Source organism: Aethina tumida, chromosome 3, assembly GCF_024364675.1.
Source record: "Aethina tumida isolate Nest 87 chromosome 3, icAetTumi1.1, whole genome shotgun sequence".
In the NCBI taxonomy this organism is placed as follows: domain Eukaryota; kingdom Metazoa; phylum Arthropoda; class Insecta; order Coleoptera; family Nitidulidae; genus Aethina; species Aethina tumida.
The window spans coordinates 24865091-24878177 of NC_065437.1; the positions used below are offsets into that span (position 1 = coordinate 24865091).

General features: G+C 34.7%; 1 protein-coding gene across 13 annotated transcripts in view; it reads left to right on the plus strand.

Annotated features, from left to right (window-relative positions):
* Positions 1-13087, plus strand: part of LOC109593978 (uncharacterized) — an 86169-nt gene that overhangs the window by 42788 nt on the left and 30294 nt on the right. For 12 of the 13 annotated variants that reach the window (XM_049964805.1, XM_049964806.1, XM_049964813.1 and 9 more), the window contains exons 6-8: positions 410-484; positions 1927-2031; positions 4284-7433. In XM_049964805.1, the coding sequence (XP_049820762.1) occupies positions 410-484; positions 1927-2031; positions 4284-7433 (3330 nt within the window). The remainder of the gene's footprint in view (positions 1-409; positions 485-1926; positions 2032-4283; positions 7434-13087) is intronic. The other variant, XM_049964816.1, reaches the window with a different exon arrangement.

Genomic DNA, 13087 nt, shown 5'->3' on the forward strand with positions numbered 1-13087 from the left:
TTATATAGATTTCGTTATTGACATAAATAATTTTTTTTCTATAAAATGCAATCGAAGTACCATGTCTATAAACAAAGGTGGTATTGTGTTGCGGTAAACGAGCGACACTTGAGTGACACGATGCAAAATGAATTGTTGCCGTCCTTCACAAACAATTATGTAAATTTTCTGTGTTTTCTACATATTCGCGGACTGAATACGTAAAAATGGGTATGCCATTAAAGGCTGGATTTTAATCTATTACGTCGGCGTTTATTTCAAATTATTCTATGATGATGATTGTTACAAAAAAAAGAGGAGTACGTTCTTATACAACAAATATTTTAGGGTTCTTATCTTGATCAAATATTTAAATCTGTATGTGAATTTTTGATGTTTGCTTTAAACAGTTTTATGGTTTTTGTTACAGGTAAACAGTCTTCCAGCATAGAAAAGCCGAAGTTAACTAATTCCGTGTCTAACGAATCTACGTCTTCGTTAACAGGTAAATAATTTTAGCTGATAAGAAGTGGAGATAATTTACAGCAAAATCCATTATTTTCATTTTTATTAATTAACATTTGTTTACCATTGGTATAATTTATTAAAAAGATAATATATGAATAAATTGAAATATGATAACAATTATCAAATTATTTAAATTTTAATGTATAAAGAGTAACCATTAAGTTATTAAAGTAATAATTAAATGGCACTTAAAGTCGTCATTATAATAGCAACATTTTTAAAATGTTAAATATTTTAACTTTTTTATTTGCATGTAAACTATTAAAATAATATTAATTTACTATTGTTGTTTCATACAATATTATAATATTATAGATGCTGCTATAATCTTATTCCATAAAATAATGGAGGTATTTTTTGTCATTCTATTTGAAGCCTTTTCACTGGCTCTGTCTTATTTTTTTATCGTGTTTCGCCGTATATTCCTTTCTAAATAATCCCAAAGATGTTCTATAGGCTTTATATCCGGTGATTGTGAAGGCCATGGCAAAATTTGTACTTTTTCTTGTTCGAACCAGCCTTTTATGTACTTAGAAGCATATTTGGGATCATTGTCCTGTTGAAATAATCACCTTAGTGACATATTATCCTCCGCGAAAGGTAGCATGTGGTCCTTTTATATGTTTCCGTGAACAAATCGATCCATTTTTTCGAACTTAACATTGCCCCATCCATGTTTAACTCTTGGTAATTGGTATTTTTTATGGAACCATTTACCTACTTTGCCTTACAAAAGCCTTGCTATCATTTCTATTTAAATTTTTTACAAATTCTTGCTGTAATGAGTTCTTTTAAATAAAATGATTCCTATATGTTTGAAGATTGGGAGGGGTGATTTTGATTGTTTTCATGTTGCATTAATTTTATATTCTTAGTAGAAACAAGGAATTTTCTTGGTCTGGGGTCAAACCATTCCCCAATCATTAACCATCTTCTCAGAGACTTTGAACTAATTTCAGCAAGTCCCATTTCCTTCAAATTGTCTTTAATTTCAGTTGTCGTAAGAATGATCAATTTACCAATTTTTAGCCGTAAATTCTAAACAATTTTCTCTCTGTTTCTCTCACTGAGAGAATTTTTCTTTCACTTTCACTTAGACCAATATTTAAATATTTATAATAAGGAAACGACCGCCAGTAAATAATCGATTTAAATTCACAGAGAGCAATAGAAGACCGTAAAGTAAAAAGTTGCTATAATTTTGTTCACTGAAAAATTAAAAAGTACTCAATTTTTTAAATATTAAAATTAGATTGATCAGTTGGATCGTAGACACAGTAATAACAAAGGTTCCGACATCCAATTCAAGTAGCACAAGTCATATTTTTAATATCAAATAATATTTTAATAAGTAGCTATAATTATGACCACTAATGTATTTACTAAAATCGAACATTCAAAAATTCATTAAAATTTCAGGGTCCGCAAGGAACAACTCTTCAGACATAGCAATAGCGTCGCAGAGATCGTCGTACTCGAATTTGACACCCAGTCCTTCTACGGCGTCCACTTTAACCGAAGACGGTAAGTGTGCTAATAACGAATTTAATTGAATGAGTTGACCAAATTAAAAACGATTTTTACATTGAATCGAAGACGAATAATGCTTTGCTTTTATAGTTAACAAAATTATCATATGACATAGGCGTCGCAACATTTCCTCAGTTTAGTTTTTTAAGGAAATATTTTAAGTTGAACGAAACCTTGAGTTTATATTTTTAATTATGATTAGTCCTGATTCCATATCAAATTGTGACTGCCGGACAAATAAATAGGTGATATGGTCAAAAATGTTTCCGGTACTGTTGGCGTGATAATAGAAATTCGTTAACCTTTAATTCGATAACACCAATAGTTCAAGTTATTTTGTTTCATTAATAAATTTACACACCACAATTAGATATTGACATTCAGATCATTGACGTAAACTTTACTCTACAGTGTAAAGTACAAAATTTTTATACTTGTACCTTCGGATTTGGATGAATCGATTAGATTTGTGTCAGTTCAAAACAACTAATTGATTATTAGATTTAATTATTATCAATTATAGATAACCATCACTTAAAACTTTTAACATATAACTGCGATAACCAAATTTAAATTGCACGGGCACTTTAAACGTCTCATTAATTTATTCAATTACCAAACACACACGAAAATATATTTAAAAAACAAAATTAATATTACGTAATTGATGTACAGCGCTTCAAATTGCGTCAAAACAGTACGCAGGCTTTATCAGACCGAGTTTCAAACCTGCGAGCCACGGTGATGTACAAACACTTAACATTTTTTTAAATGTCAGTATTAGCACGTTATCCAATCGATAGTAAGAATATTAGTGGCAAGAACGAGTTCCCCAAAACCGGTGATAATTCATTGTTGCTACTTAGCAAACATATTAGTGCACATTACATCCGACGCCTATGTCAGTAATTGAACTTACGTAGCACGTATATCCGTATTCTAAAATAACAACCTGCAGAAATATTCGTAATTACCGAATGCCCCGTTTGCCTCTAACAATTAGTGAAATGTAGTGGTACCGCGTCCGGAGTGTTCGTAGGACTTTCTTTTGTTTTTTTTTTATTTATTTTGTGTGTTTGTGTGTGTGTGCTCCTCCGAATTGGCTCGACGAAAGTCTAAAAATATAACGACAATGTGTTACTGCTGTTTTAAATATTAGCAGCCGGTTTGTTATTAACTGGCGCTTCGTCAGCCGGGTTATCAACAAGGTGAATTGCTTTAATTGTACACGTTTAATATCGACAAGATTAATATTTACTTTTAAAACTAGTAAACTAAATGTTTCGCTTCGTAAGTGGATAAATTAATGGTGTAACTGTAACTTAAAAATAATCATCAACATAACTAATGCATTTTTATGTAAATATTCATGAATTATGATTAAACCATCCAGTAAATATTTGTTGTTTAAATGACGACAACTATAATTGTGGCCATAAAAAAGACGTTGTTATAAATTTATAAGTAGACCAGTGTGTTACCCTAATAATACAATGCAGCAATGGTCATTTGAGTATTTCATTCACGTACATTATTATTGTGGTGATCAGTGGCACTTAACTTTTACACACTCTCAATTCGCAAATAATCCAAACTGTAATTAGAATTACAGCCAATTGAATGTCCAGAAGCGTCCCATTTGTAAAAAAATAAATAAATAAATGTGGTAGTATTGAATCATAATTATTACTAAGAAGTATTCTATTAATAATACTTCCTGTTTTAAAGATTCTGATTATGGAGGAAATTACACAAAACATCAATTTAAATAAACAACCTTTATTGCATTCATGATGTAGCAAGTCCAAATTCCAAAATAGTAGCTGATATCAGTGCAACATTTTACATTTACTACAGTTAATGGTTGAGGTACTGTTTGGTACTATTAATATATTTTTATAAAACTACTCTAAAATAATAGTCATTTTAGTAATTACCTACATTTGAAGAGAACCCACTCAGGGTATTGTCTAAATAACATTGACACTGATAAAGGTGAGATAGTAGATAATAAACGCAAAAATTCACGAACAATTGTTTAAACTTTAGTGTCACTGGTCGTGCGGCTATGTTTGGAAGTAAATATTAACCTTGAATGTGCCTATTGCAATGTATCAACGGGATGATAAGTAGCATTATATTTAAAATGAAGCAGTAAACACACGGCAACCTGTCCAGTGCTTATCCTGCCTCGGTGTTCTCCCGCTGCCAACCTACCCCAACTGTAATGCGTCCGTCCGATTTAGGGAAATCCGCACGCGGTGCTGACGTAATGGCCGATAACTCCGCAAGTTCAAGATCGAGACGGCGACGCGCTAGGAATAATCGAAGGAAAAACAAAAACAAGCAGTGCGACGCGGTGATTGTGGAGGACGACACCATCGATGATGGCGTCGTGGAAACCGAAACCAAAATACTAATTAGCGAGCAAGAGGAAACCAAAATCGATTATCGTGTCGAATCTCCGGAACGTGCGAAACAAACAACCAAAGCCAAAGATATAGTTAGGCAAACGTCGATAACCAAAAGTAAAAGTCTGGACAACGATGAAATGTTGAAAATACAAGAACTGTCCGATGCCAGTGAAAGTGAAAACAAGGCGGACAATCAGGGAATTATTTCGGAAGCCAGTGAATCTGAGGTGGAATGGGAGGAGACTGATACTATAAATGCTCCCGTTGTTGGAAGTGGCACTTTAAGTACCATGTCCCTCCCACTCGAAAACTACCATTTGGAAGAAGTCAATCTCATCTCTCCGGAGGAAGAACTAACACTAAGAAACTTCCTCGAGGGACTTAACCTTGTAAATTCTCCGGAGGACTCAGCTCAGCAAGTGAAAGAAGCCAGCACTCCAGAAAGTATAAAAGCGAAAAAGGCCCAAAAGAGGGCAGCTCTGGAAGAGTATTTTTTGCCGAAGGTGCACAACCCAAGATTTTTAGATGCCATAAGTGAAGAGCCCAGCGACCAAAGTGACAAGGAAATCCCAATGGCAAGAACTAATTTGAAACAGGGCACTCCTGAATTAGAAAACACCAAAGATCTTAGACCGCCTGTTCCTATCAGAAGGCACAGGAGGTCGATTAACAGAAATCAGCAACAAATAAGCAATCCGGCTGTTTTAGTAGGCACCAAGATAATTGAGACTGTTCCGACGGTTACAGGTGTTCAAAGTGTTACGAGTATACTACCAGAGACTTCAAAGGCGGAAGTGGTATTTTTAAGCTCCAGTGAATCTCCAGAAACTCTATCAGACAATGAGGAGGACGCAAACTCGAAGTCTACGTGCTCGACCGGCTCTAACAGCCTGACGGAGTCCACAGAGAAGCTTAGTGAAAAAACTAGTGATGATAATATTTCTGTCAGTGAGAGTTTAACAGAAACCCATTCAAATATGCCAGAACAGTTGATGAAAGATAATGTTACAACTGTGTCTGAAAATAAACAAGAAAATGGTTATTCACAATTGCAGAAGAACACTGAAAGCATAATACAATTCACACCGCCCCCCACGCCTGATAATTCTCCCAAAACTAACCAAACAAACGTAAAACAAAATCTTTTAACGTTCACCGAATCTGTACAGTCTAACGTAACGGTCAACAACTTGGAGATACTGAAGGAAGTAATGAAAGACGACAGATTCGTTTTACTCCCAGAAGATTTAAAAACGCGAGTTCAAAATGCCACTCAGGTAAACAAGGACCCAAAAGTAGGGGACGAGGAAAACAAATTAAATGACGAAGTCGCCGCGATATCAAAGCCCATTCAAGAGGGCATCAAATATTCAAACGTCATTAGTCCTCCGGCCCCATCGAGATCGCCGTCACCAAGCAGCGAAAGTTCAATGGACACGTCGTTGTCCACAGCTAAATACAACCCCATGAACTCTTCCATTGGCGACATGTCGACGTTCACAAAAGAAGACGAATTGTCAAAAGATAAAACACTTTTGCAGCCTCTTTCTTTAAGAGAGCAATGCTTAAAGTATTTGATTACGATGCCTTTTGGTGAGGAGATATTACAAGAGCTGGCCGACGTTTCCCAAAGTATTGAGTCATACACCAGCAAACTTCCTAGTTCCTTATTGCCCAAACTCGCTCCTAACCTTCCAGCTTATGTGTATAACAAAAACCTGACTGATAATAATAGTGAATCTTCTAACTTTCCAGTCAAGCCTTGTAATAGCCAAGAAATGCCTTCAACACATTGGGTGGGTATGCCTACGGAAAAAAATCCGAATGTCTTAGTTTGTCTTTCGCCGACGCAAAAGGCGGAACTCGAAAGGTCTAAGAAAGTTCAAGATGAGGCTGGCAAACTGTTGGAACTGCACGAGAAGTTCATGTCTAGAAAACTGCACGACGAAGTGACAGAAACTCGCGACGAAACAGTAAAAGTGACCACTATAAATAAATGCAATAACAATATTTCAATTAATACACCGACGCACAGATTATTGGCAATCATCCGAGAAGAGCCAAGTGAAACCGCAAGCGTTGACACATACGAGACCAAAGACGACAGTAATACCCTAAACTTCAAAGAGTACAATCCGAGAACGTTCCCGAGCAGTGCCACATTGCCGCGCAACAAGCACGGAGATCAGTCCAACGGATTTTTGGACGATGCACGTCTAAAAGCGAAAGATCTAACCGAGTGGTTGCAATTAGCGCGGCACAAAAGCATGAGTGAATCAAATATCACGTTCGCATCGGACAGACCACATGTTTCCACAAATAACCGCATGCAATCTGAAAATAATTTCGATCCTATGCGTCGCCGCACGTCTCTGCCGCAAGAACTCTACGAGCGTCAAATGCAATACTTGCTCGAAAAGGAAAGGGACATCCAGAGGGAACTGGAAAGGGTCGAAGAGGAAAAAATGAAGCTGGCATCGGCTGCTTCGCCGTCACGTCAGTTCCACGCTGACGACTACGTGATATCGAGAAAGGGCGACTACGCGGTTCACAATGAGAACAGGAACAAGCCCAGGCCCACGTCAATGCCGGCCATACCCACCGAGTTCTTCCGGCAACAGATGTATGAGGAGTACATGAATCAGATCGCCGAAAGGGAGGAGCGCAAACAACTGAAAGTCATCAAGGTGTCGTCGTCGAAACCGAATTTACACGAGACGGACGCGAAAGAACCGCTGGGGGAGGTTCAACATGTGCGCGACATTGAGGAAGAGTTTATGGAGAAGGTACGACAGAAGAAGGGCCCGGTAAAGGAGGACAGCGCTGAACCACCTGTTGGGGAGGCGCCGGAGGAGGAGGACACTCCGGTGCTGGTCATCGATGGCGAATCTCTCAAAGATACGAAACAACTTCCTAAACATCTGAAGGAGTTTATCGATATTACGAAACAAACTTCAGAGACTGTTTTAGAAACTGAACGAGGTGAGTCAATGTATCGTGAGTTCTGTTGTATCATGTGAACTAACATGAATAAAGCGTTTACATTACTAATACACTGTTGTTTTTATTTGTAGCGTTTGTGAATTTTGGCTTTCCGCTCGCGACTAATTTGTCAAAATTATGTTTTGTGCTTTGAAAACTTATTTATAAAACGGCAGCCTTAATGATGATATGACGTAACAATTTTAAATTTGTCTCGTGCAAAATAAAGTTACATTAAAAAGCTAAATTTAGCTAAGTTAATTTTAGATTACGGAATACGAAGATTAGCGATTAGTGTCTTTGATGATGCGTTTAGTAAATTATGTTTCTCTTCTAGTGGGTCAGGGTATTATGGGTGAACTGTTTTCATACACATTCTTGTAACTGATAACATTTTAATTACTTTAATTTGGGGAAATATAGGGTTGTAATTACAAAAATAGTTTTTATTTATAGATTTTAATTATTTACATTAGTAGTGTTTATATTTTTGCTTAATAAACCAACACATGGGTTCTAATTAACATATCAGATTACAGACATTTGGCTAAGATCATCACAAGAATAAACATACAATTTTTCAATCTAAACATCTCAGTCGAATATTATGTAACACAATTATCGCAATCTCGATAACTTATATAAGTTAATGAGTAAATAAATTAAATAGTAATAAACCATAGGTGGAAAAGTACTCTGCAGGAAACGTTGTTGCAAGGAAGCTAGAAGGGTCAACAGGGTTTTGAGCAGGAACAGGGCTTATGATAACAGTAGTTTGTTGCATGAAATTGATGCCGCTTTGGTTTTGGCTAAAGGGTTTCTAATTTCGAAAGGTTGGTTTGTGACTAACTGTGTCAATAACATTTGTAAATAGAGCATGTATTAATATCACGCAGGTGTGTGTACGCACTTACTCGATATGTCTTTCGTTCATTCCGTATTTATTTCTTTATCAAACATAATTCTTTGATATTACCCTTATTATTGAAAGATGGAGTTTATCTCATCACCTATGCACTACCTTGTTTTTTCTCTTAGACTTATACCATAGAATATATTGATATGCAAGGAGTTTCTAAAATAGATGGTCACAATTTGGACCAGGTATAATACGTCCAATATTGAAAATGTATGTAGATTTGAAATTTAGAATAATATACAGTGGTGGTCATTATTAAAATAACTTTTTAAAATGTTAAATATTTTAGCCATAACTCTTTTATTTAGTGTGTTAAAATAATATTAACTAATTACTGTATTCTTATTCTATGAAATGTTACATATATTTTTCTGAATTTAGTTGGGCATAAATATAGTAACCTTAATTTTGAAAGGGATTTTTTATTTAAATCTGTATTATTTAATTTAACATTAATACAACAAGTCTAGATGTAAAAGTGTAAAATTTTTATGTGATCCCACCATATTTTCTGTGGGGTTGATGTCTGAGGATTGGGACGGACAAAACAAAACATCGATGCTGTGGTCTTTTAACATTTTGTCACAATTTTATAATTGCGTATGTGATCGTTTTCATGTTGAAACACACTGTGCATAAATTAATCGAAGGGGGCCTACGCCAGAAGAATTCAAACATCCTCATGATATATAATAATTCAACCTATGGGTATAACAAACTTTTTTATCCCTGTAGGATATTTAACATAAGCAGAACTCCTCTCCAAAAACTAATCGTCCCCACTGTCCTGTGGTCCAGTGAATACGCTCCTGCAAGTGAACTCCAAGTCAAAGTGTTACAAAAAATTCAAATCAAAAAAATCTAATGTAAACAACAACCCCTTCAAAAAATAAAATAATAACACCCACCAAATATGCAAATATTTATAATAATTATGCCATATTTATTTTTTTATTAAAAATTAATATCCGGACGGAGCTTATCGGTTGTTTACGACCGCCCCACATCGATTTGGTATACTCAATATCAACCTATCGAGTAGGTTTTGGTTTAGATTTCTACACACCTCCTTAAACGTCAAATTAGCTGGTGGCGTCCATAATGGTTTGGCGATTCAAAAGTCTTCTTTTCATAGCATTTAATACTTTTTCTATCGGATTAAAGTCTGGGAAGTTTGCTGGTCAAGGTAAAACGCTTATGTCATTCTCTTCGAATGCTGTTCGAATGATCCTTACAGTATGTGTTATCCTGGAAAATGGAATTTGGGCTCATATTGGTTAAATAGGGTAACATAATGAGTAAATCTATCTTGTCGTAACATGCATTCAAAGTGATTTATTTCCATTAAAAAGAGCTCGGTTCTTTTGCGAATATTAATTCCTCCACAAAAATATCAATGAGCCTCCTCAAAAGTTCACCACCTCACGAGCATGTTGCAGCCGTGTTTGGTTTCCAGGTTCTCTCCAGATACGTATCCTTACAAATTTTGGGTGGTAGCTAACCCTTGATTCATTAGAAAATAGAATACGGCTCCAATCATCAGGACTTATAATATATAAGTTAAATTATTTTTTTAATTAAATTTAATTTGATTTTTCTGGGTGTTCCCTAAACACTTTGACTGTGAATATTTGCTATAATTATGACCACTACTTTGTATTTACACTATCAAATTTTAGAGTCATGTTTTTTTGCGTCACTAGATTTTTTTAAACCAAGTCCAGTGGTGATGTAATGAAATGTAATGACGCAAATCATCTACGTCCCAGTAGTAGCATTTCTAAACACTATTAATTGAAATTGTTGTGGCCAATCTTGAACTAGAAAAAGAAATGTTTACATTAAACAAAACGGACTCAATTTTCGATTACTAAACTTAGTTTATAAACCTTTAATTAGGTTTATCCTATATGATTATTTATAGTACCGATTGTAAATTCATAACTCTCCACTGATTGGGATAGTTTGCCAAATATATTTTAAGAATTAACGACTTCCTTCGACGCAGAAAAAAACTGTTTACGGCGAAGTTTTATTTAAGTATCTTTCAATTAAAATGATCAAAGGACTTATTGAGCAGTCAACAAAGTTGTCAAGGCAATGGAATATATCTAAAATTTAATAAAGTAGCTAAAATGAAAGCCATATATTGATTTAGTTTAAGCAATATCTTTTGGTTCGGAGAAGATTGTAATTGAGGAATTTCAAAGTCAATTTTACTTTAATAACAGTTAATAGATGGAATTTTAGAAAATTGAGTGATATGATAAATACTCAGTGGACTACATTGGAAACATTTTGTGCATTAACATCATTGGAACGCAGTTTCGGCGGCCGCAACTCAATTGCACATTCCACCGAGAGAACATTACAGTTCGACAAACAATTCCGACGCTAATCCCAGACGCAGTTTGGGCCGTGACTCAGTTTAATTGACTTGTGTCAATCATTGCGGCGCAATCCGAGTTCGCGTCGTCGGTCAGTTTGGCGGCGCGGTCCTGCACGATCCCCGGATCTAAATCCGTCGCGTGTGGACGTCGACGTCGCACGGTGGTCGGCGTCGCGACGCCAAGCATCTCAGTCGGCCGCGTTACCTGGATGCCGAAAGACGCGCGTCGCGTCACGTGTCCCGTTTTTCCCCCCTAACGGTGTCATGATCTGTGGTGCAGTTTGTTAAGTGGGATAACAGCGACCAGGATGATATCGCCGGCGCCCACCTTCAAGGCCACCGCTTCCACTCCAAGTAGGTGACTGGAATTGTGGGGCGGACAAATTTTGCCGTCTCACTCGTCGGTTTTAGAAGGGATTTTTGGCGTCAAATCTGGCCATTCTCTGTTATAGAATTTGGACGCAAAACACTGTGACACCTGTCTATTTCTGTTAATGAATTGTTTCCGGTAACCTAATAATAACGTGGGTTTTGTTCACGTAACCGCCTTGTAAATAACACTGGCTGAAGAATTCTTTGACTCACTGTGTGTTTTTATCTTACAACTTTATTTATGATCATCAAAACTGATTATAAAGTTAATTTCAATAGAATTTCACTGTGTTATTTTGATCAAAATTATGGGTAATAAGGTTTTTATTAATTTATATTTATATGGGGAAAACTCCTTCTTGAAATTATCCAAATTATTGAAATTTCTGAGTTACTACTATTTCAGTAAATTTCAGTAAGTTCAGTACTATTTCATTAGTAGTAACACCTTTCCTCTATTTATTCTCAAATTGCAGGTGTCTTTTGTCCAATCCTGGTCTGTCAGGAATTGAAATACATTAATCATTTTTGGATGCTGAATATTGTTTAATGGAAAAAATAACTACAAATGATTAAAATTGAATGAAATTTGTTTTTTTATTTAATTGTAATTAATATAATTTCATCAGATATCAAATATATTATTTATCTAGGTGAATGGTTCAGATGACAAAAAAGAAATTTAAGAGAAAATTTCCAACCTAACCTAATTAATGAAAAATAATATTCTAGGTGTTTCTAAAACGGGTGGTGAAAATTTGAGAGCAGTTGAATGATGAAGAAAATCTAAATACATTTTTTTTCTAAAGTTTCTTTTGAAAATTCAGCCTCTCAAATTTAAATTTCAAAAATTGTTTCTTTATCAAATTTCTTTAACCTTTAATTTTCATTAACAACCGTTTTTAAGATATTTAAAAATTAATGTTCACTTCAATTTTCTTCAAACATGAAAAATAAAATATCTTAAAAACGGCTGTAATAATCAATATTATTCAAGAGTACCTATTTTCTTATAAATTATTCAAAGAATATGAAAAACTTAATAGCAGGCGAGAAAAAGAGGATCAGAATCCCCAGAATCTACGCTACTGTGTTTGTATGGAAAAAGTTTATTGTAGAATTGTGGGTATATATATTAGAATAATACATACAAAATTTAAAGGCGATTGGACCAAAGGTTATGGAAATATGAATAAAAAACTATTTTTGAAATTTGAGGGGCTATATTTTCTTCACGGGAATCTAGAAAAAAATATTTAAATTTTTACCAGCCATTTTAGAAACATTTTATAGATTATTTTTATTAACCTATTTTATCCCACATTCTAAAATAAATCTTGTTAAATTATTTAGAAATTATACAATTTTACTATTACATCATAATAAATCATGAAAAAATTACCTCCAATTTTGACCACCAATTTTAGAAACATCTAATAGGTGTAGATATCAAGAGTATCAATTCTCAGTTAATGATTTTTATCGATTACATCAATAGACAAAACAATTAAAACGATGACGTCATTATTTATATTACTTAATGATTGTTTGCAACAAAATTCATAGAAAAAACAAAATAATGGTTGTTTTGTTTGTATTACAAAGTTAACATAAATCACGTTGAGCAACATCCGCCCAGAACTTTGTGAATGAATAATAATCAGAATCGCATCAATGATAAATTTTGGCAGCAGCTGCACCTCACTAAATATAAACTAATCAATATGAAATTGAATGATTAATACAGATGCAGCATCCTAGAGTATATAAATTATATTCTCTCTTACACTGACTTCCTCAATATTCCGTAAAACAGTAAATTATTAAAACGTTCTACATATTCTAATTCACTGAAATATGGAGTTAAGATCAAAGAACACACTGCAATTAAATTTGTAAGTTATTACGCCAAATCCGATAATATATTATTGTGACCCAGTAAAATCGGTAGTGGAAATATGAGAGAATTAAGGC